General features: G+C 45.3%; 1 protein-coding gene across 3 annotated transcripts in view; it reads left to right on the plus strand.

Moving 5' to 3' along the window:
* ITGA9 (integrin subunit alpha 9) overlaps positions 1–25,573 on the plus strand; it is a 323,185-nt gene that overhangs the window by 185,895 nt on the left and 111,717 nt on the right. For all 3 annotated transcript variants that reach the window (XM_082745464.1, XM_082745463.1, XM_082745465.1), the window contains one exon: positions 15,381–15,531. In XM_082745464.1, coding sequence (XP_082601590.1) covers positions 15,381–15,531 — 151 coding nt within the window. The remainder of the gene's footprint in view (positions 1–15,380; positions 15,532–25,573) is intronic.

Below are 25,573 nucleotides of genomic sequence, written 5' to 3' on the forward strand. Positions count from 1 at the left end.
TGGTTGGTGGTTTGTGTGTATGTACTGGCAGCCACAGCATTTCAGGGGCAGAATGGGAAGCTGATAGGAGCTAGAATCACTTATCTGAGGTGCAACAGAAAGTTACATGGCAGTGGCAGGAAAAACACGTGCTGGTGGATTTCTGAGTTCAAGTCCAGTGTCCTAGCCATTAGACCCATCTTTTGTGTCTTCAAATGGCCATGGCAACTTGGGGAACCTGGGCAGTCTCTGACGGCCAGTACGCTGCTAGCCAAGTGGAAATGACTTGAGGAATTTCCTATCTCAGGGTGGATCTGAATTGTAGTTTCCTAAATGGCCTACCAGTCTCAGTGCAAGGTTGGGGACAGTTGGCCACCACTTAAGAAACTGACCATGTTACCTTGTTGGGCAGATTCAAAACATGGAGGGGAGGTCACTTCGTTTTCAGGCATCCCTCCCACTCCCCCACGCCCGACAAACACACACACACACACACACACACACACACACACACACACACACACACACGAGGAGCAGAAATCTATCCCAACAAATACTGGATTTCAGGGATGGCCTTCTGCATGCTGAGCAGACATGGGGATTTTCCATCTGGATAATGAGAGGATGGGGAATCCATAAAGTACGTGGAAGGCAGGGCTTCAGAGTAACCATGGCAACCGCAGAAGCCCCTGGGAACGTGTCTGCCCATAGCCCACCTCCCTCCTGAGCAACCTGGGGAGCCTGGGTCTACTTCGCGGGTGTACCTAATAAAACTTTATTTGGTAATACTTTCCTTGGCTTCCAAATAGAGCCGACCACTGGAAGTTTTATGTGTAAGCATCTTCCCAGCAGCATCAAAATGATATGGCTGTTGCTTTCCCTCTCCTTGGACTTTTAAGCTAAGAAAAGGAACTATGGAGAGAAGGTAGTAACTAGACCCCTCACCTCTCAAGTCAAGAGTGGACGGGAAGCCACATGCTGTTTCTTTGCGAAGGTGTTTGCGGTTGATTCTGTGGCTGGGTCAGTGGTCTCTTGCCACCATTACTAGCCTACCCCATCCTGGAGCAGACTATTATTACTGTATGAAAAGCCAGATTCCAAGGACACGTAGTTGTTTTGTTTTCCAAAGTAAATCTTCCCTCACACACCCTTCTTGTTGTCCTGCACACGCCCCCTCGTGAGCATCCTTCCTAAGTTTGTTCTGGCCCTGCTGCTCTCCACAGAGGCAAAACCCAAGACAACTGTGGCCAAGGAGGGATGAGCCTTTGGCTTTGTCACTAGTGGTCACCGGCCCCCTCCCTGAGAGCCAAAGGTGACAGACTTGGGTATTAACATGGACCACCCATAAGTCACGGTTCCTTGCAAATTGCCATGAGAAGGGAGATACAATGTAAAGAACTTCTAGATTTTATGATTCTGCTTTTCTGACCCCATGCCAGGTGATTTTGACCCAAATATGATGAGGCTGGGTGGATGCTATTGGTGCCACACCCAGATCCTTTGTACTGTGCACGTGCCCAGTCCCAGCTGCCATAAGTGTCAGCTGCTAAGGGCTCACAGCTTCCCCTCCTCTGGTCTGGAGAATGGCCCTCGCTTACAGGAGTCACCTTGCCTGGGAGGTGTCACCCACCCCAGTGCAGCTCTCAGCCAATGACTGACCCATCTGGGGGATGAAAAGGCCAGCTCCTGTCTCAAGTGTAGGTAATTCCATGCTACAGTTTGTGCTCCAGAGCCCCCTGTGAATTAGGAACTCTCCCCAAGACCACAGTCTTGCTCAGCATCTTCCCTGCCCCAGCCTCCTTCCATGCCCCTTGCTCCCCATGGCGTCCCTTGAAAAAGCACCTGAATCCCTGTCGGAGACTGCTTCCAGGGAAACTGACCTGACATCCTGTTTGTTCGTTCTTAGATTGCCTAGCTAGGCAGCCTGATTCTTTTTTAGGAACGGGAGTTTTTAGAGGAAATGAAATCCAATGTGTTAAGCAGATATCAGGAAAAGAGTTGCCAATAGACTGTTCACCTGCCCTCTTGGAATTGGAAGGGTTTTTTGGGTTTTTAAAAACCAGGCCTATGGGGTTATGTGTAGGAGGTCCCTTCAGGTGGTGAGAGGGATATTGTGTTATTCACTCACTCACTCACTCACTCATTCATTCATTCATTCATTTTTCTAAGTGCGTGAGCAGGGGAAGGGACAGAGGGAGAAAGAGAATCTCAAGCAGGCTCTGTGCAGAGTGTGGAGCCCGGTGTAGGGCTTGATCTCATGACACTGAGATTCTGACCTGAGCCCAAACCAAGAGTTGGAGACAACCGACTAAGCCACCCAGGCTCCCCAGGATTTTGTGTTTTTAGGATTACTTCTGATTGCTTCTTCCCCAGGACTTTGTTTTTAAAGAGGGCTCTGCAGACACAAGGGATAAAAGGAGAGGGGGATACCCTGGTGAGGGATGGCTTTCACTGCACAGGTCCTGACTGGACTGCTGGGCTCTTTTTAAAGAATATTTTCTGTGATAATGGAATTTGAACAAGAGGTGAATGCCATCGTTTCGGTCGACAGTTGTGCTTCTTCAAGAACAAAAATGAAAAGCTAATTTTTAAAGCGTTCCTTTTGTTTCTTTCTCCTCATGTGGAAGAACACAAAAAAATTTAGCCTTTTAAGCCAAGAAAGAGAAGATTCTCTTTATACCTATGTACCTCCCTGGCCCACCTTCCCAGGTTCATCAGTTGTAAAGATGGCTCATTGTTAGTCCAGGGACAGTGGAATTGAGGTGAAGGAAATCCACAGCATTTGTAAATATCTTATTATACACCTTTCAGAAATGGCTTTCTTGTCGTTCCTCTCTCCCCCAGCATAGCCTCTCCTTCCCGTCATTAAAGCAGCCCCACTCCCTCCCCTTCCTATAGGACAGAGGCTCTAACCCTGGTCAGTATCCTCTTAGTGATCTGTGTATAGGGTACACAGAGTTTGTGAACCTGAGTAGGAAAAAAATCTCTATGTTCACTAACTTCAAACTGGAATGCCATATTTTATTCAACTATCAATGTAGACAACAAAGCTTAGGAAATAGTAGGGGGACTCTGACTGTCCACATAGAAATCACTGATGCTTTCCTATCAAGTTACAAAGTTGCAGTTGTTTCAAAATATCAATTACTATCATCCCTATTTCAAAGTTAGGGTAGTTACTAGACCCACTGCCAAATCTTATTACTTAATGTTACAAAAGAAAGAACACATATTACTAAACCATATGTTTTAAAATGCAATTATCATGTTTTCGTATGATTGGTTTCTTTGAATCTGATTTTTCATCTTATGCATTTTAAAACATCATTTTGGTAAGGGGACCGTTCATTTCAGGAGACCACCAAGAGTATCTGGTGACACAAAAAAACAAGCTAAAAACCCCTGTTCAGAAATTTTTCCTGATTATGGGAAAAGATATATACTGGAGAAGCCAATGTTTTGCTTTGTTAACAGGAGTAGACAGAACATTTTTATTATGTAGAACTGGGATCTCATTATAAAATTGTTGTCATGTTATATTTTTCTTTTTTAAGGTAAGACCAAACTTGGAAACCACTGAAGGGAGGGTTTCCCTAACTCTCTGTCTCCTAGGGTCTAAAATATACTGATTAAAAAGTATACATTCCTTCCTTGTTCTTGGTTTATTAAAGACACAGGTAACTGTCCATCAGAACTTTGATGAGCTCAAGAAAATTAATGCCTCGGGCCCAAGGGAGAGAAAATGGGCTGGGGAGTGAATGTGGTGCCCACTTTGTGGACAAGTGGGCCCATTCACGGTTGTTCGACATGCTCTGTCTGCTGTGTGTATTCTTGTTTCTGCCTTCAAGGAACTCCAGAGGACCCAGGCAGGCAGACCTATATTCGCCTTGCTCCTAGGGCTCCTCACCACACAGGAAAAAGGTTTCCAAACGGGGGAGGCTTGTCATTTCAACATGTTTAATTGTCTGTGACCATTTAGGTCCCCCATTTGCTCCTTGAGCTCAAAGCACGGAAAAATTATGGCCACAGCTGACGTCCTTGTCAAGGGACCACAGTGGCCCTGCCGATTTGGGTTCTCTTGAGTTATCTGGCCTGCCAGCTTCCGTGAAATGAGGATCTGCTTCTTGCATTTTGGGTGTGTGGTGGCCGGGTTTCAGGAGCAGCTGATGTGCCATGTAGGGTGACGCCACACCATGGCTGGGTCGGCTCGCACATCGTGGCACACCATCCTGTCTTATGACATCACATCTCTGAGTGGCCTGCAGATTTGGGGAATTCCTTTGTGCCCTCCCCCCACCCCAAGTACTCTTTGTCTTTAATCCAGTTGTTACAGTGAGTGGACCTGATTTGTTCCAGATGTCCAAAGATTTAGTGATTCCAGAAACTACTAAAGTAAAGGCTGCTGAGGATTTGAATTCCTGTTAGCTGAGAACCAGCAGTTCTTTTCACAGTTAAACAGATGGGGCAGGGGGAGGCCGACCCTCTAGCTTCTCATGTTTGCCTTGTTAGGAAAAGGATGCCCATTGAAGCAAACACTGTTTCTAGCACTCCATGAGTTACTGAATGAGCCAGATCTAGGACCAAATTGATGCTTGCAAAGTCAGGATATAGGCTTGTTATTTTTTTCAAATCCCATATATTTATGTTAATTATCTGACTGTTGCTAGGGAAACCACTATTTTGACTCAGGTCACCTCAGTAAATGCTTTTCTCTCACTTTATGAGCATAAAACTGGCCCAGGTGGGTACATTTGCAGGAGATAGAGGTAGTTCTGGCTTCATGTAAGTGGCTTTCAAACCAAAAACTCAGTCCCAGGAATCATTCTGGTGACCCACCGTAAACTTTAATTGACGTGCCTTACAGAGGTGTCTCATGATTTCTATCTGTAGTTAATAACCATATGGATCTATTTTGCGTGATTAGAAGGGGTTTATAAAACTTGGTGAGATGTGAAGTGTGTCTCAAACTCTATGGCATGATAACCCAGTTTTGGAGACGTTTAAAACCTGCATACATATAGTGTGTTCTGTTTGATGATCGTGTTTTCGTTTGATGCAGCACTTGAGAATATAAATGATATGAATATTAAAACCTCTTAAAGTTATGGATTTAAAACAAAAGAAGAAATTAAAGTAGACAGTTGCTGTTTAGGTTTTCTTAAGTGTATTTGAAAGTAGACACATGTCGAGATAGATGCTGGGAGGGGTCTGGGACAAGCAATGTGAGCACATCAGCTGAGGCAGCTGAAGCCCAGACAGATGGCGGCAGCGCCCGTCCAGGAGACCATAGGCAGGACAGCTGGAGGAGAGGCTGAGTGGTGGTGGAGGTAGGGCATGGAGAACTTTGAAGCAGGCGGCTCCCAGATGTGTCACTGAGTCTGAAAGTAAAATGTGTTGTTGGCTGTGAAATGAGAGGATCTCAAGCAGGTTGGTTGGCGAAGGGAGGATCAAATGGCTTAGAGCAGGTGGTTCTGGGCTGGAGCTCTAAGCCACAGGTGGCTGTCCGAGGCCTGGGTTTGCATGGGGCCCGCTATATGATCACCACAGGGTAAGACTAACCATCAGTCAGAAATAACACCTCCTATCATCCTAGAGTTTATCAAAATATAAAACATACTGAGATTTGACTTCTTAAATATATTTAGGATTGTACCTTTTTGACCCAATATACTTTTTGGGTATTTCCTGGTGGAGTTTTTTGGGTTTGGGTTTTTGGGGGTTTTTTGGGGGAGAGGGGATTAAATTCCTATTTGCCACAGTCACTAGAACCTCATAAATCCAGAAACTTTTGTGATTTTTCACAGCAGTGAAAAATTGGCATTTGAATTCTAAATAACTTATCAATGAGATCTACAGGCATCCAGAGAGTTAGGCTGTCACTGAGTAAAACTAGCCAGCAAATCAAAACCATTTCCCATCCCTGTAGGAAAGAAATTTCAGAGATGGCAATAGAACATTCTGTGAGAACTTACTCCTTCGTAATCCCTTGCTGTCCTTCCTGGTTTCTTTGTCCAGAGTTCTGTCATGTGAGAATGACCACCTTGGGAAAAGGAGAGCTTCTCTGGCTTATTACAAGCTGAGAGAAAGGGACCAAGAGTCTGAAAACATGGTGCCCCACACTGAGTGTATACAGAATTTGGTGAGGACATTCATCCTGGCATCTTACCTATAATGGCTGAAGTTGGCAGCTTTATTCTTTGCAGACAGAGGAATGTTGGGGTTCTGAGAATGGGTTTCCATATTGTTTGGTCTAGATCCCTCATTTTCTATAGAGAGGTGTTGCCTGGGTCACCGAGGAGACACCTCCAGTCTGGCTGTTCTGTAATGAATCCAGGGGGCTTTGGCATAACCCTCGGAAGAAGAAGTAGACTGGACTGGAAGAGCTCTCAGCCCCTAGAGGTGAGGAGAGGCTGAGATGCTAACACCATAGGACATTTTGGGGAAAAATGGTGTGAGCCCTATTGAGCCCCAGAAGTATCCACAGCTGGCTCCCCAGGCTGGGAAGCTGAGAGAAGTCCCTCACAGAGCACATGCCCTACAGAGGAGGCCTTGGAAATTTGTGTTTCTTGTCATCACAGCCTTCTCGAATTGGTCCCTGATCATTCTCTCCAGAGTGGATTGCACTAGGGTAGCTCAGAAATACATACCCCTCAGATGTCGCAAGTGTCCTGTTTAACTCTAATGGGTGCTGGTTTAGGACAGGGGCAATATTCAAGACAGCTAACCACCCCTACAGTGACTGGTGTAGCTACAGTGAAGAGCAGTTGCTGGTCACGGGCAGCCAGAACAGCGCCCCTGGTGTAACCTCCTGGCAGTCGCCCCCGGGAGAGGGGTTGTTTGTCCACCCATACCATGTTTGGCAGGACTGTTAGGCCTGTGTGGGCTGGAACTGTCAGTAGATGTGGAGCCTGTGGCACCTGAGATGAGTGGACGTGAGCAGGGCAGGGATCGCAGGGGTGAGGTGGGGCTTCTCCAGGGCCTACTGTTCACGGTCAAGAGGATTGACTGAGCTGCTCTGCCAAGACAGGCCTCCCTCCCTGGGTCATGCTTCCAACTATAAAACTCCAGAGTAAGACCCCCCCCTCCAGCAGGCCCTGTGTCACAGCTCCTGCTTCTGTGTCTCTGCCTGCTCTGCCCACCATGTAGCAGGTAGAGGCACTGGGGAGAGACCCTCCCTCCCAGCAGCAGCCCTTGACCGTGGCCTACGGGACTCACATGTCAGTACTTCCCTCACCTTGCAGATGGGAGAACTCTGAGGTGAACATTCTGTAAGTTTTCAGTAATCCCAGCAGGATGAAGCTACAGGTGCCCACAGAGGTGACGAACTTGATGATGTCACATCCTTGTTTTGGTTGCTTCTCTCTCCATGTCTCACTCCACCCCTCACCTACTGGTGTTTTCTGGGATCACCTCCCAAATAAATGACTTGGTTGCTCTCAGACTTGCCTCGGGTTCCGCCTCTGACAGAGCCAGGCTGAGACCTTCCTTACTGGCGAGGTCCACATGGCTGGCTTCCTCGTCTCCCACCATGTCAGGTGGAACCTGTGAGGCTTATCTGCGCTGTGGATAACTTTGGGCATCCGATTTGGGTGAAACTCAGAGTCACTCTGTGTGGAGAAAGAACACACATAGGGAATTTCTTTTTCTGACATTTCATGACTTTTATTGCAACGTTTTATAAGCAAGTGTGTTTATAAGCAAATACAAGCAAGAGCTAAGTATTTTCAGTTTTACTTTTTAAATAATTTTGTTTTTACCCAAATGTACTTTATTTTCCTTAGATCTCTTCTTTGCAAGTAACATGAACAAATATGTACCACTGAAGATGAAGCATAAATCCACCATACTGTTAAAAGTAAAATACATAGAATTTACTGAACATCTAGGACAGTCCTGGCCAGTGGAGGCATAATGAAAGCCCCGTATTCAATTAAAATATTTCCAGTAGCTACACTGAAGAATTAATGTGAAACAGATGTTATTTAACCTATCTAATAATTCATTTAAACATGTAATTAATATGAAAATGACAATTGAGGTTTTTACATCTTTTTCTTATTTTATTGTGCCAAGTCTTAGAAACCAGATATGTATTTTATACCTAATTCAGAGCTGCCACATTTCCAGTGCTCTGAAGCCACCTGTGACTAGTGCCTGCCGTGTTAGACAACACTGGCCTAGAGCATGAACTTCAGAATTGTTGCACCCAGTAGGTGAGGGAACCGAGGTAATTATACCCCAGTCACCACTGGTCATTGGTTGAGGACTGCTCCAGGGCCATCAGGGAATTCATTGTTTGGCACTCTGCCAGCCTGCAGAGAAAAGTCCTTCAGCAACAGATGGGGACACTGGCAGATGGAATTGCAGGCTGCAGTGATAAGACCCCAGGGGACAGGGAAGAACCACCTCTAGCCTGCTGCATTTTGTAATACTTTCACTTTGGTACTTTATGGTACTTTATTAGTTACTAACTAATTGGTTGCAATACTGCCTGGCATTGACAACTCAAGATAACACGGTTAAGCTCACTGGTCTAGAAGATCAACCCAGAACTGGGACATTTGAGATTCATGGGAATCTGGATGCAGCCTATGTCATCATCTTGCTTCTCACTCATCTTACTGCTAAGGGATGTGCTTTTCCTGCTCCTTTCAGATTATTGGAGTCCACTTCATCCTTTTACCTGTTGTTTACTTTCTTCTATGCCTGAAATCTACTTCCTGTTTCTACCCCTGTGCTCCTCATTCTTTAAGGTGGGGCTCAATTCCTAACTCTTAAGATAACTTCAGTCTACAGTGGTTTCTTTCCTCTGAATTCATTTTGTACCTTAGTCTGTACCTGTTTTGTTTTGGGCGGGGGGCGGGGGGTGAGGGTTGGCATGACTCATGTTATCAGCTTTGTGGTATATGTCCTTCACATCTAATCAATTTATTTGGTACTTTTGTGCATAACCCTTCTAGGAAGATATCAGATGAGCAACTGTGGTTTTTTAGTTTTATCATGTTTGTGATTTTAAGCACTGATAGTTGAAAAACTCTCATAATTGTCAACAAAGTGCCAAGAAGGTGGTTGCCCAGCTGAGCTGCTGAAGGCATCCAAAATCACCCTGAATACCTCCACCAATTTTAAGGAAAACTGTCAAGAGGAAAATAAGCACTTCAGATAGCTTTTGTAAAGAGGAGACACCTCCTAATATTCTAAGCAGTTCAAATGCTAGAAAGGCAGACACAATTTCTTTTCTCATCTTATGATAGCCAAGTAAGCTTTATGCAAATTTTAGGCTATTTAATTGCATGTTTCTGTATTTTAAGAACACTGGGAACAGAGGGAAGAACACCAGACCTCCCAGGGAAGTTGGGAGGGCTGCCCGGCTTTGCCGCAGGGACGCGATTCCCTCTCTGGCCTTTAACTGCAAAATGATGACTCCAGTGAGCCCCCATCCAGCTGTCCAGTTCCATTTCTGATTTTATGATGTCTGCCCATTTGTAAGAGTAGGAAGCGTTGTCTGTGATTTTAAATTGCAATGGCTGTAATTTATATCCTTGCTTTTATGACACATTGTTGAGGCTATCTGTGATTTGTTGGATCCTGGATCGTTACTCAAGGAATGCTGCCCCCAATTTTGACATTTGTCCTAGGGAAGAATATGATCTGCCTCACAATGTCCTTTTTAATATGATTTCCATGGATGGAAAAACTAAGGATTGCCTGTGTGTGTGTGTGTGTGTGTGTGTGTGTGTATGTATAATCAGGCTTAGCAACAATTTTGTTGACAGGGCTGTCTTCCCATTGTTGTAGGACTCATGGCTCACCCCATCAGTAATGCCTTGCCAGACACTCCCCACCCTTCCCCCACAGCCCCCTGAAGAATCCCTTCTTTGTACTCTCATAGCATAAGGGACTTGCTAGGAATGTTTATTCATCCCTCTCAGTCAGCACTTCATACATGTTGATGTCAACTTTTGTCTTACATGTTTGGCTCCACCATTAGACTGTGAACTCCTAGGAGTATCCCTGACACTGAAGTTGAGAAGGTAGCTTTAATAGTAACAGATGGACAGATAAATACTAGAAGGAAGGGAGGGAGAATGAGGGAGACAAAAGAATGAAGGTGGGAAGGAAAAACACAGATGGATTTGGTTGCCGTATACCTTTATCCTAGTTGTCATTATCAAATACAGTTGTGGGTGGCAAATAGATCGTCAGTAATAATAAGGGTATGACAAGTTTTTAAAGCTCAAATACAGTTGGCTAGAATGCATTTGATTAGCTCCTGTATTGACATCCTTGACTCGGTCTAGAGTGCAGCCAGCAGCAAAAGAAAATAGAAGAATTATATCTTATGGAAAGTGGATTATAACTACAGATCATTTACATAAAGTCATGGCTTTAATCTTTAAGACTTAGGGAAAATCTAAAATGATCCAATGGATCATTAATTATTAAACACCTTTCAGCTACTTTAATTTCTTCCCTTAGCATCTCCTCAAAAAATTACCTGCATAAAATTGCTTACGGGACTGTAGAGGGGAAAGAATTTACTTCGGTGGCCTCAGGCATTCAGCATATGACAGCTGATATGGAAATGGATGGCATCTCCCCAGTGAGGACTTCTGAGTGGTGACAAGTGACGTCAGAGAAGGGTTCTGCATCCCAGTGCTATCGACATGGCAGCAGTAACACAAATCAGCACTAAACTTAAATATAAGCCCAACATATTCCAAAAATAGCTGCTATAAAGATGTATTAGGGCAGTTACACTTATTATTTTTCATAACAAATGAGCAGTATATTTCCAGCAGGTTCTCTATGTGCTGTCAGATACACTTTATAGAAACTATATGATTTGTATTGTATGTTGATTGTTAGTAACACTTTTCATATAAAAATATGAGTGAGTGGTGAACAAAGTAATAAGACACATTTAAAAGATTGCACAAGCAAATTGGAATTAATGGCAAAATATCTCAGGGAATAAGATTCCCCAAGACTTAGAAAGGTAGTTCTATTATAAATAAGCACTGGTGGGATGTTTGCCGAAAACCCCTATATCAGAGTATTGTACTCTTTCAGTCCTGACAGAGAGGTTGGTCTCCGTGGGGTTCTGTTCTTTTTAGATATCAAAAAGATTTTTCTTCCCAAAGCCCTTCCCAACTGAGATGGAGTTTATGTAAGAACTGTGGCTTAGATGACCTTCATGCCAAAGGAAGTCGGGCATGAAGATGGGCACTAGCTCCAGCTCAGCCCCTACGTGGCTCCGTGACCTTGACCAAAGTGGATTCCCCTTTGGGTGGGGGGAGGGGTGGGCTCATTGTCTCCAACAATAAAATGCAAAAATTGAGCTGATGAACTGTTGTGGGGATGTCGGGCATGTTCATTCCTCCATTCCATAAGGGTTCGCTGAACACCTACTGTGTGCCTGGCCCAAGTCTGTCACCAGGGGTTCAGTGATGAGCAAATCAGACCGGGGTCTTTACCCGCCGGGGATTAGATTTTAATAGGAAAGAGATGTTTCTTAAATAACCACACAAATAAATGTGTCCTCCCAACCTTGGTAAGTGCTGGGAGGGGTTGGAGGAGCACATGGGGCTAGAGGGGCTCATAATAAGGAGATTTATTTCCCCCAGGAGAGAGATCAGAAGGGGCCCATGATGGAGGGGGCAGGTTTTTGAAGGCACAGGAAGTGCTTCTTTCTAAGCCCAGCGCAGCTCCTTGGCCAGCCACCTTATCTCTGCTTCTCCATCTCCTCGCCTCCAAAAATGGCACTAACATCAGGACCGGCTCATGGTGTTGTAAGGTTTCAGAAAGATGACATGTTTCAAAGCACCCAACACCAGGCAAATTACATTTTGTTTCATTTCTAAGAATAACTTTGGAAGCAGACACGTGCTTCCAAAGACCTATGAAGACATGAGTCTTAGACCGTGTAGAAAGTGAGAACAGCTTTGAGGCGCCCCTTTATAGGGAAGGCCGAGTTCACATTCCGCCCTGGAAGGCTCCTGGCTTCCCTTCACCATGGAGCCATGTTAGAGTCACTTGACTCTGAAAGACCAGGAATGACCTTGGTGCCTGATTAAGTGACAGAGACCCGAGCTCCAGATGCTGGAGAAGGTTAGACATCTCTGGGCCTGCTCCCTTGCCGTTTATATGTGAGGAAGAGAGGCTGATCATGAACAACAAAACTGGAATGAGGAGGCAGCTCCCACCCCCACTGTCCCGTGCTTCTCTGTATTGTCTCTCTATGTTCCATTTGGAAACTATGGATAATTTCTGATGTGACTGGGCTACTTTCAAGGGCTTAGGCCCTTCCTTCTCAAGAGAAAGCAAGCTTAGCATGCCCTCGTAACTCCTCCAGGCCTAAGAATTACTCCTGTAATCTTACAAAAGCAAACAGGAGGACAGAAATAACCCATCAATTGTTTAAAATGAAGATGGCCAACAATAATAAATAACTGCCACAATAGCTTGAGGTCAGGGTGTCAATGTATTGGAGGCCATTCAAGAATTTGAAACTTTTCTCTAAGTTAATTTTTCACATCTTGTTTGGATCCTCAGAGCTCTAGCTTCCAAAAGCAAGTCCATCGTTGCACACATTATCCTTGCCGAAGTGCCGGGGCATACAGGAAAGTGAGGTCTTCCCTTCATGGATGGGAAATAGGACTGCTTCCCACTCCCCCCCCCCCCGCGGCAATCTGTATTTCAAAGGGTTATAGCCTACTGAGATTTTGGATATATCTCCTCTCTTTCGTGCTCAATTTGTTGTATTAATGGTTGCAAACAGCAATAAACGTGTGTTGGTTAATTTAAGCAGAAGAAGAATTTATTGGAAGGATATGGGCTGATTCAGAGCATAGGCAGGAAGCCTGGGGAACCAACATGAACAGGAAACAGGGGAGACCAGGCTTAGCTCAGGATACCGCCCCTGGAATCTCAACATTGGTGTAGCCACCTCAGAAGATCTCAGAGGGCCCCAGGGTGTTTGTGCAACCCTCAAAATTCATGGCCCTTCTTGGGAGTATCTGCTCGTCATACTGACTACACTTAGATCTCATGACTGCGTGCCCAGTCAGGCACCCAAGAGGAGGGAAGGGGGAGGGCCTACCCCCTTTCTTCTGATGTGCTCCTCCCACCTATTTTGAGATTCCTCCCAAACAGGAACGTGTCAGGATGCTGAGCAGAGAAAAATATCAGACTCTCCATTACATAAACTCTGAATAAGCTTAATCACATCGTCCATTAACTGGTTGGCCAAAGACGGGCTACCAATGTGAATTTGTTTTGTCCACAGCTCATGTCACACAACAGGCATCCATCTCGTGTGCACCTTCATCGTTGTCCTCATCCCCATTGTCCTCATTCCCTTGTCCTCCATGGATGGCCTGCTCACTCCCCCACATCCTGGGCTGCCATTTCCCTTCTTCTCTTTGCCCCTCAAGTGTTCCTTCCCCCTTCTCCTCTCTGTTCCCAGTCTTTAACCCTACTTCTGTTTCAGTGCAAGATGGAAGCAATTACAAAGGAACCTCTGCTTTGTTTCTAACACCCGTCTACTCACATGTCAGTGCCGTTGGCTCCAGTTTCTCACCTTGTGCTGGCTGAGGCCAGCCTCTCCATTTGTCCACCAGCAGTTGTTCCCTGTCATGTCATTAGTTGTTCCCTCTGTGATACATCCTTCCCATGCTCGTGCAAATATGCTACGACTATTTCCATCTTAAAAAAAACAAAAACCAGTTTCCTTGAGCCCACTCCCCCGCCCTGGCTGTCATCCTATTTCTCTACTCCTCTTTACAGAAAAACTCCTCCAAATAGTTGAGCGTACTCACTGTTTCCATTTATTCTGCTCCTCCATCTTTTAAGCCAGTTCCAAGCTTCCATCCCTATCATGCCACTTAATACAGTTCTTAATGAGATCACCGGTGACCTCCAGGTGGCTAATTGCAGTAGCCAGTCTTAATTCTTCATGTTATTTTGACCTGTCTACTGCATTTGACAAAACTGATTACTCCTTCCTTGGAACATGACTGCTATGGCCTCTTAGATACCATCTCTCTTGGTTTTCCTCCTACCTCCCTCATGCTTTCTCTTCTCTTCCTCACCCACAACCCCTAAGTGTGAGACCTCTTCTCTATCTATGCTTATTCTCTAACAACCATATGCAGTCTCTCCCAAATGTATATCTCCAGCCCAGACACTCCTTTAAGACTTAAGCACCTAGCTGTTCAACACCTCTTCTTAAGGATCCAGTAGCCATTTGGATTTTTTCCTGCTGAACCTTCCATACCCATGGTCGTTCCATCTCAATGAAGGACAACTTTTACCTTCCAGTTGTTGAAACTAAAATCATTGCAGCTGTCCTTGACGCCTCTTTTTCCCTAATAACCCTCACCCAATTTGTGAGCAAATCTGTTGGCATAACCTTGGAAACACATCCAGAACATGACCTCTTCTCACTACTTCAGTGTGGTCTGAGCTGCCTCCTGGGTTACTGTGAGGGCTTCCCAAACAGGCTCCCTACATCTCCCGACCACACACTCTACAGACCGTTCACATCACAGCCAGTGTGAGGCTTCACATGTGAAAATCAGGTTACGCCACTCCTCTACTCAGAGCCCTGCGGGAATTTCATCTCAGAGTCAAACCAAGGTCTTTGTGACGGCCCCAAAGTGCCCCATATGATCTGTCTGTCCCTACTCCCTTTGCCTCTCTGAGCTCGTTTCCTCCCACGCTCCCCTTTGCTCACTCCTCTTAGCCATTCTGGCATTCTTGCCAGTCCTTGAATGTGCCAGGCATAACTTTCCTTTGCTAGTTCCCAGGTGTCTGTGCATCTTGCTCCTTTTCTTCCATCATGTTTCTACTCAGAGGTTTCCTCATCAGTGAGGCTTCCCCAACCATCCTATTTAAAATTACAACCTACTCTCCTCCAAATCTGGCATTCTCTACCCTTCCTACCCTTTGTGAGTTTTCTCTGTAGCTCTTATCACAATCTGACCTGTATGGTCGCTGCTTGGTGTATGTGTTTTTCATCTCTCTGGAGCTGTAAGAAGGCAAGAGCTCTGTTTTGTTCACTGTTCTGTCTTCTAGCAAATAGAATAGTTGCGATTGGTAGGTAGTAGGTACTCAAAAACATATGAGCGAATACATGGCCAGATTCTGTGTCTAGGCTATTAAACGTCTTACAATTTTCTGAGATTGATGTGAGCCCCAGAAGAGCCTAGTGAGTTAGGCTGTTAGATGAGGAAGCTGACTGCTTGCACAAGGATACATGGCTGGTTAATGGGGTTGCTGGAACATATGGTTCTGACCCCAAGGGAGTTTCTGTCCCCAACCTCCAGCTACCCTCTGATATCTCATATTATGTTAGTGAAAGCTTCAGAGCACTCATTGCTGCTTATTTTTCATTACAGCGTTGATGGGAAAACCCCCTATCTAGCTTTGGGGGCTGTGAAGAATATCTCCCTAAACATCTCCATCTCAAACCTCGGGGATGATGCCTATGATGCCAACCTGTCCTTCAACGTTTCCCGGGAGCTCTTCTTCATCAACATGTGGCAGAAGGTAAGGAGGGCACCCCTGAAAGAGAGTCTTTCTTCCATCTGGAGCATTTTCTGGCTTTCATCATAGCTTGCAATGTGTAGTGATTCTGCAAACTTTTTCACTCTGTGGGGTATCATTCAGAACTATGAGAATTCTTTCCCTCTGAACTTAGAAGCTACATTGGAGCAATATACATCTCTAACACTGTCTCCCTTCCTTGCTGTCTTATGGAGCCTTCTCCCTACCATTTGATGTCTGACCTCTTCTCCGGACACTCATGTGTTCTAGAGAAATCCAGTTTCATGTCAGTAGTTGTGAAAAACAAGATAAGGGATAAGGACAGGTCGCTGCTTACTATGCTTGTTATCACGCCTGGTGCACTTGATGCTTTCCATTAGGGAGTTGCTTTGGCATGTTTGCTTATGATATATTTGAGTGAATTGAAATGAAATTATTTTCATGAACTGAGTAAGTTTTTCAGCATGAATTCGTAGGTGTGAATAAATTAAGTAGAATGACTTGGAAAAGAAAAAGGAGTTGGTATTCTCTCCTGTCCCATAATTCACCTCAATGAACCATCTACAGGAAGAAATAAAGAACGAGTCTCTAGCAGGCAACAGGAATGAGTGGGCTCAGACAAACCTCACCCTCCCTGGTGATTGCTCTGAGTTTTGACAGCAGTTTTAAAGGCAATTCTTGGAGGTTTTCAGCATGTTTACAACATGGAACTGCAGCACCTTGATCTCTGTGTTAAATGGAACCAAAATCGCTTTCTGAGGAACAGTTTCTCCCTGCCCATAGATGAGCCCTGGGAAAAGCTTCCAGCCAGTGGGCAAACTTCCGTTCAGACACAGGTCCTGGAAGTTCAACAGTTTTAATAGGATTACACCAACCTTGCCCAGCTTAGGGGGCCCCTGAAGCCTAGAGAGTGACCTGGAATGCTCACACTCCAAGAACTTCACAAGAGTTTATCTCAGACTCTGCTGCTTAATAGCTTTTAGGAGCACCAGGGTTGGGGAGGCAACAGAAGCAATCAAGAAGGACTATGGGAAAGGCATGCTTCCCATCTATCTTCTATATCCTAAAAATGATCCTGGTTTAAGCCCAGTCAAGAAAGAACCAAGTATCTATAGGGTTCTAGTATCTCTGGCTCCACATAGAGTGTCTTCTACAGCATTTCCTGTGCCCTGATGCCATCATGCTGTAGGCGGTGGTGGGAGAGGGGCTCACTCAAGGACAGATCTGTAAAACTCATCTCTGTGGTAACCGAAAGGATGCAGTTGGTGGCTGGGTCATTATGTGGCAGGCTCCTCTTGCTTAGGATGGGAGAAATTTCTCTCTGGTCTCAGACTTAGGAATAGTTGTGCTTTTCCCAAGTATTTTGGCTTATTTTAACCTGTAGACAGTTGTCCCTGTGACTAGGCTTTGTTCTCTCTGTTGTCTGCTAGAAAGTTCTGAGCTGGCCCCACTCTGTCAGTATATAGGATTTGGTGGTAGTATTTCACAAACTGTGTAGCTTCCTAGATCCTATTCTCCTTCCCTTCATCGTAATTTTCTTTTTAGCTTGGAGGCTGCATAATATTCTGTCATAAAGTATACTATGGATTACCCTCAAATTCCTGTTACATAGATATTTCATTCCAGTTTTTTCCTTTTCAATACTGTGATGAATGAGAATGCCTTTGGTGGCTTAGTCAGTTAAGATCCAACTTTTGGCTTGAGCTCAGATCATGATCTCAGGGTCGTGGGATCAAGCCCCATGTCAGGGTCCCCACTCAGCTAGGAGTCCGCTTGTCTCCCTCTCTTTCTGCCCTTTCCTTTCCTCACACTCTCTCTCTTGCTCTATCTGTCTCTATTAAATAAATCTAAAAACAAAACAAAACTGTGATGAATGTCTTTCACAGTGATTGCTATGAACAAATGATTTTACTTTTAGTCTTGTAACTCTTTGGGGAAAGCAACATAGTGTTTGTTGACTACCTACTATATACCAGGGGTCTTACATACATTTCCCATGCCCTCCTGCATTCGATCTGGGTGAATCTGCCATATTGGTGGAATGGTGCAGGGGAGAAATAGGGGAAGTAGGATGAGGCAGGGATGGCTAAGGGTGTGCCATCATAAAATATAACCTTGGTCTGATTAATATAGGGTGTGAAGAGATGGAAATATGCCCAAGAACATAAATCACTCAGCAGAATTTTCTCCTCTTATAGTGATAGGAGAGCATCATTTCCACCCCTGTGTCATGTTGAGCACCTCAAGGGGTAGTAGGTAGCCCCCAGGCATTCTGGATGAGGGGTCTAGTCAGGTGAGGACAGTGTACCTGAGCCCACATATTAGTCATCAGCTATCATAGCTGATCATTTTTATCTTATTTACACTGAATCCCAACAACTTTGGGACAGGGAGCCCCAGTTTCAATTTTTCAGAAAGATGACAAGGTATCAGGGGCTCCTCAGGATGTGGGAAACATTCATGTAAGAAAGGTTAACAGTGCACAGAGACATCACATAGCTGCCCCTTGGGCAGGACCAACTAGAAAAACAGTCACGAAGACCATCAGTGTGGCAAGAGAAGGGAAAGAAACAAAAAATCCTCTTCTGTGATCACAACCACAACTCTAAATGGACATGTAAATGGCATCACTCAGCCCAGAGCAGGATTGGCACAGCACCTAGATGAGTGGTAAAGAGGAACCAGGAGAGCCTACTCACCCTGCGTAGACCTAATATAACCAACATGGACTGTACAGAAACATTCTAACACATAAACGAAGAAGAATGCAACTCAGGATACAGAAGGAAAGCATACCTTTTAGAAAGATTATTAATAGAAAACAAAAGTAAATTTTATTCTAGCATTCACTTTTCTTGATTAAATTCAGGGGGAAATGAGCACAGTGAAAGATCAGATAGAATGATAAGCTGGGATGAAAAGAGAATGAACTTAGAGGCAAACAAAAATAAAGATTGCAGGTAAAATAAGGAAATGTAAGAAAACCAGGAAAGCAATAGCAGAATTAAAATGTGTTATAATCAGGAAAGAGCAGAATTAGCAGTAGAAAAAATTGCTTCATTGTTACACAGGGCATATTTGAGATAGTCTCTGAGAATTCAGAAAAAAAAAAAAACCCAAACAATGAAGAATGACTGTGAGAATTATAGAGGTGGAAGGTGGAGACCAGAAACCAGCAAAGGGAAGTGGCTCCAAAATTGTTGGAATAGAAGACATAAGTAGACAGCAAGGAGGGATCACCTTTTTTTTTGAGTGAGCTCTGCAAACACCCGGCAACAACACTGAGAGCTCTGCAAACACCATGCAAAAACACTGAGAGCCCTTGACTGTCAACACAGAGCTTCATGAGATTTTGAATTTGAAAAATGAAAGTGATGGTACTGATACTAACAGAAAATAAAGAAATCAGTGTTCCATAGGCTTCTTTTCTGTAACAGAATTTAAAAATCAGGATAGTTTCTCTTGTGAATTAAGAATTCTATACCCAGCCAGCTTGCCCTCAATTGTGAAAACAGAATAAAGATATCCTTGAATATATGAGAATTTATAAGGTCTATTAACTCTCCTGGTTTGGATTTCCCTAAAAGCAGACCCCAACACAGTGATGTAGGTATAGGGAATTTCTTTGAGGAATGATCTCCGGAGGCACTTTGTGAGAGTGGTGAGTTTAGACGAGGAAGAGAGGAAAGACAGGGAAGTGTGCACTGATAATCCGTGAGGAACTCGGGCTCCATCCCACTGCAAATCCTCAGACAGGCTCTGTGGAACACCCTTCAGAATCACTCCCAGGGGTAAGGAGGCTGCTAAGGGATTTATCCACCAACTCTTACCACTCATCCACAGAGAAGCCCTCCAAGGGCATCAACTCTCTGGCACTTCCAGCCTTCTCTGGCTATGGGCCACACTCCGGCAAACAACTCTGGCAGTGAAAAGTTGGAAGCCTTTGGCCTGAAGGGTGCTGGCTTCAGGTGACCAGTGCTCTGGTTGGTTCTAGGGAATGTGAGCAAGGCAGCATCTGCTTCAATAACCATTAAAGCTTTAATAAGCATGAAACTGTTCCTGAGAAAAAAGACACTTAGAGATAAAGCACTCAAGAATACGTTGTGTAATAAAATGTTAAGGCCAAATAAACATAGATGTAAGCAAAAACAAATTTCACAAGCATTTAAAATAGTAAGCAAATGTAAGAAAAATTATTGCCACAGTAAATACCTAACTTAAAAACTTAATAAAAAATAAGCTTATGATATCAGTTATACCATAAAAATTTGAGAAGAAACTTAATCTCGTCACTCTTCCTGCCTCACATTCTTCAGAATGGAGTTCAGACTCCTCAGCTGTTCCCTGAGAGGCCGTTCTGAGGCAGAGCTTCCTGCCCTCCCTCTTCCCCAGCCTCATTGCTCACCATCCCCCGCATGCACACTTGAATCCAGTTATAATCCAGTCCTGGGAGCCCTTCCATGCCTGTTTTCTTTAATCAACTGCTCTGCCCTCAGATCTCACCTCAGATGCCTTACCTGGCTTCCCCGGGGATGTGGGTGGGACGGTGGGGGGCTATCCCTCTGTCCCAAGCTGTAAGGCAGCTCAGGCCCTAGACCTCCAAGGTCTCCCATCTTCTGTGTCATGACACAGTTTGTGATGTATCCATTTCTGAGACTGAACAATCGCCCCGAAGATGGACTTTTCTGTCCTCTCGAACACAAAGCTGCTTTCACAGATTCATGCTGGCTCTTTCCTATAAGGGAAGATGATTTATAAAAAATGTGGGATGCATATGGACAGCCATCTGCTGGCTTTCCTCTCGCCTCCGTAAGCTAACTCGAGAATACTCTATAAAACAGGACTTCATGCGTTGGTGGCCACCGACTGCTTGGCAGACGGGCTGGCTGGGGCACAGCCTACAGTGGTCATAGAGTGGCCTCCCACGGAGGAGTGTGCAGGATCCCTGAGGGGCGGGGGAGCGGCACAGTGGAAAGGGAGAACGAGGAAGAATGGAGAAAATGCACGAGAGTACATCCGTATCCCCCAACCCCACGGTCACGTTCACATTAGATTCTGTGTGAATGACATGTCCAGAGCCCCACTCCACAGACTTTGTGAATGGTGCCCGCTGGAGTTGTATGGCCCTGTGACCCGGGGGTCAAGATCAAGTTGAGTTTTAATTTCTTCGCTGCGATGCCATTCAGCACACAGGCTTTAACTCTTCTTGCTTCCTCAGGACAAGAATGTATTTGTTCAGATGGTTGTTATTAAGTACCTGCTTGCTAAGTGCCAGGGACTGTAGCAGCTGCTAAGGGACCCAGAGATGAGTAAGATCTGGTCCCTGCTCACAAAGAACTCATGGCCTTATGGGGTGTAAGGTAGGTCAGCAAGCAGAGCACAAACGCCAACTACTGGTCAGAGCACTGAAACATTGTCCTGCAGCAAGCGACTGTGACAGTGAGGCTCGGGGTGCCCAAGGGCCCCAGAGAAGCACTTAAGGAAAGATGGATAGGCCTCCGAAGGACTGAAATCTGCTGCTGCCATCATTGCAGAGGTGGGGTGGAGTGGGTGAGTTTATTTGGTGAAGGAGAGAACTGCCTGGACCCTGGTGAGAGGTCAGAGGAAGAGGGACAGGAGTGATCCAGCAAGATGGAAAGGGGCTGCCCATGGTGGGGGGTGCCAAAGGGCCAGCAACATTCCCAGGAGCAGGGTGACCTTGGGACATCTGAGAAATGCAGATGCCTGCTGTCCGATGCCGAAGTTGCTTGTCAGTTAGGACTCCTGCACTCAGGAATGCCTCATGTGACCGAGACAGATAAGCTCAAAGAAGGTACTGGATTCTAGAGTTTGTCTTCATGGCAGTAACCATTACAGCCCGCATGCAAACAGACATAGATGCAGACAGTTGTAAGCTTTAGGCTAGTGCAGGAGAGCTAGTGCAGGAGAGCTCCCAGGTGACCACTAGGTACAAAGGGGTCACAGGAGCTAGCTGTGCAGCCACAGAGGAGGCCATGCTGGGCAAGAAAGAGCGAGGGCAGGCCCCTGACCTAGTCTCTTCTCTACAGCGTGAGTGCGTTTTTGGTTCAGATCTCCTGGACGCTGAGCTTGAAGCAAGGAATTGAGGGCAGTTCATTTGGGAGGTGCAAGACCGCTGGGAGGGAGGCAGAGCAGGGATAGACCTGTGAAGGCTGCTAATGAAAGGTGCTGTTAAACCAGATGCCACACTGGGTACCAGAGTTTAATTGGACAACCCTGGGGAACAGTGCAAAGCAAACCACATGGCTGAGGGAGCTGGGGGATTGATACACCCTCCTGAGGAGTCAGTGGTTGAAGCTTTCGGGGTGGGGGGGTCTTCCCCAGGACTTCCTTCCTGTAATGTGCTTGTCCAGAACAACTGACCTCCTTCTGGAAAAATGCACTCGGGCACATAAGATATAGCTGCTGGCTAGTGGACATGGGGTGGAGCACCCAGAAAGGGCAACGCACCTGTGAGGCCACCAGCACCTGCTAGAGATGCCCCCAGGGCTGGAAGCATGTGCAACCTAAGCACCTTACTTTCTAGGCTTCCAGAATTTGTAGTTAGCCTAATGGAACTTAGCCAAGGTTCTAGCTTGAGCAATACTGGTATGCACTTCATGGTCTTACAGGAAGGGGGCAAGGCAAGTATTGTAAGCAGGTTGGGGGATCCAGTGTGGGACAGCGGGAAGCAGTGAAGACTGAGGAGAAAGGGAGTCTCATTCCAGAGAGAGCAGCCAGCTCCCTGTAGCAGTCAGCGGTTACCAGGTGGGAGTGGGGCCCAGTGCTGTCAGACTTTTATTTTTCAATAAAAGCCAGAAATCTACATGTTTATGTGAAATCGCATGACTTTGGCAGCTAATTAAAGTGTTCTTCGCACATTGTATGGGCCAAATACACATGTCTGGCTGACTGCATCCAGCCTGGAGGCCTCCGGTTTGTGGCCTACAGCTTCTCTGTCTTCCATATGCTGGAGGCTCCTTCTCCTGCCTGCCTGTTGGTCACACGGATCTTATTTGTGGCCAAACTGAGCGTGTCTGCAGGCTCATCAGCATCTCACAGGCACCTGTGGGTGGTAGAGAAGCCAGCAAAGGGAATGGAGTGTGGGGGTTCAAGTGCAAGTGTTTTGGGGAGGAGTCAATGGACACATAGTATTCACAGCATTTTGAAAGCCAACAAGGCTTTGAAAACTTTTCCAAGGCTGGAATATTTGTACTTTGCAGCCATTGCAAGAAGCAGCTTAATGTTTCAGAAGTTCTTAGAAGTAACATAGCAAGTAGCCAAGGTGGAATAGAGGGAAAGCGACCTTCTCATGACCTTCATTCAGCTGCAGATGCAGAAACTCAGCTCTATTTCTTGCCGGGCAGGTGACCTTGAGCCAGGGGCTGTCTCTCTGTGCCTCACTTTCTCTCTAAAATGAGATGGGCTGGGGCACCTGGGTGGCTCAGTGGGTTAAAGCCTCTGCCTTCAGCTCAGGTCATGATCCCGGGGTCCTGGGAGTCCCGCATTGGGCTCTCTGCTTAGCGGGGAGCCTGATTCCTCCTCTCTCTCTGCCTGCCTCTTTGTCCACTTGTGATCTCTCTCTGTCAAATAAATAAATAAAATCCTAAAAAATTAAAAAAAAAATGAGATGGGCTGAGTTAAGTGGGGCCCCTAGGCCAACGACTTGTATGCGATACATACCTGCCATGGCAACCCTCCTACACACAAGCACGAGCCTTATAATTTGTTCATTTATTCAGAAGGTATATATTGTCACCTACTTCAGACCAAGATTACATTCTAGGGTGGGGCGGGGGTGGAGGAAGAAAAGCAAGAATACAGGAAAAAGCACGAAAGTCAGATGGTGTTGACTCTTCATTTTTGTTTTTTTTTTAAATTTTTTATTTTTTATAAACATATATTTTTATCCCCAGGGGTACAGGTCTGTGAATCGCCAGGTTTACACACTTCACAGCACTCACCAAAGCACATACCCTCCCCAATGTCCATAATCCCACCCCCTTCTCCCAACCCCTCTCCCCCCAGCAGCCCTCAGTTTGTTTTGTGAGATTAAGAGTCACTCGTGGTTTGTCTCCCTCCCAATTCCATCTTGTTTCATTGATTCTTCTTCTACCCACTTAAGCCCCCATGTTGCATCACCACTTCCTCATATCAGGGAGATTATATGATAGTTGTCTTTCTCCGCTTGACTTATTTCGCTAAGCATGATACGCTCGAGTTCCATCCATGTTGTCGCAAATGGCAAGGTTTCATTTCTTTTGATAGCTGCATAGTATTCCATTGTGTATATATACCACATCTTCTTGATCCATTCATCTGTTGATGGACATCTAGGTTCTTTCCATAGTTTGGCTATTGTGGACATTGCTGCTATAAACATTCGGGTGCACGTGCCCCTTTGGATCACTACGTTTGTATCTTTAGGGTAAATACCCAGTAGTGCATACAGCCATGTGCCATCCTAATGTCAAAAAAATAGAGCTCATGTTAGACTGAACATATTTTGGGCGTCTGGGTGGCTCAGTGGCTTAAATGTCTTCCTTTGGCTCAGGTCATGATCCCAGGGTCCTGGGATCGAGTCCCGTATTGGGCTCCCTGCTCAGTGGGGAGCCTGCTTTTCCCTCTTGCTCTGCCTGCCATGCTTCCTGCTTGTGCTCTCTCTCTCCCTCTCTCATGCTCTCTCTCACAAATAAATAAATCTTTAAAAAAAAAACTGAACATATTTTTATATTTAATTAATAGTCTTTATTTAAAAAAATAAAATTACATGAAAAATAATTTAAAACTTGGTAAATAAAATGAGTAGCGGGTGTTCTGCATAAGTCATGAATCATTAAATTCTACTCCAGAAACTAATATTAACACTGTATGTTAACTAGAATTAAAAAAAAAAAAACACCTTGGTAAATATATATCAGTTAAGTGAAATGAGCTAGCTTTGGTGGCTCCTGTTTGTTTGCTTATAATAATGCCTGTTGATTTTTTTTTTTTTTATGAACTTACTGTTTCCTGACGTATTCGAATTTTGGGTTTGGGGATGTTGACTTTTTAAAAACTAAGGTATATAATGGTTCAAATATGTGATATGTGTGATGAATAATATCAGAGTTTAGAGAAAGATGAAGATAATGAACCCCACAAACAATGCAGGGCTTGGCCCTGAGTCTTGCAGTCGGGCAGGGAGAGGACCGGCCCAGAGGTCTGCAGGCCCCGTGAAACCCCGTGCGGGAATCCAGGATTGTTATCAGGTAGACGGCGATCGGCCATCTGTGTTCTTGACTGAGGATATGGACTGAGGAAATGGAAGAAAGGACCAAAGCTGGTGGCATGCTAGAGGAAGAGCCAAGAAAGACCAAATGGGCCGGGGAAGCCAAGAAGTGAGATTCAGTCTTGGGATTGCCAGAAGGAAAGAGAGCTGTGAGGTAGCAAGGGGAGGGCCGTGGATCCTGCAGGGAAAACAAAAACCTACCAGTTAGAATACGTGTTAGAGCTTCCTGCACTTTCAGGTTCCTAAGAAATATAGTTCACGCTCAACCCTGATTGGTTATAAGTCAGTGAATCCGGCTGACACGTTGTGTCATCGTCTAACCTCCCTGAGAGACAAAGGTGGAGGGCTGGGTCCCATGTCCTTCTGTCTCCTCCTGTGACAGGGCTCGGTGTGGGAAGCCTGATAATGTCGACTAGAAGTTGCGTGAGGGAAAACTTAGTTTTGCTCTCTGAGGAGTGCTGTGAATTCCAGAGGAAACTTGGCTTCCAAGTTGGTTTGGGGGCAGAAAAGCACCAGCTCAGCTTTTGTGGTGTTCTATGGCTTATTCTTTAGGACAGAAGGCAAAGAGGGCTTACAAGCTTGTTTTTCTTGTAAAGGGACCCTTCCAGTTTATATCTACCTTTACCATAGAAAGGCAGTCCCTTTCTCTCAAGGGCTTCTCTCTCCTCACTTTCAAGGCAAGCCGCTCAAGATGGTGCCAGAGGATTAAAATGATCCAGTTTCTAACCCGGGATAGAGTGGGAAAGATTAGACACTTACATGTTTATATACCTTTGT

Source organism: Mustela nivalis, assembly GCF_964662115.1.
Source record: "Mustela nivalis genome assembly, chromosome: 1".
NCBI lineage: Eukaryota > Metazoa > Chordata > Mammalia > Carnivora > Mustelidae > Mustela > Mustela nivalis.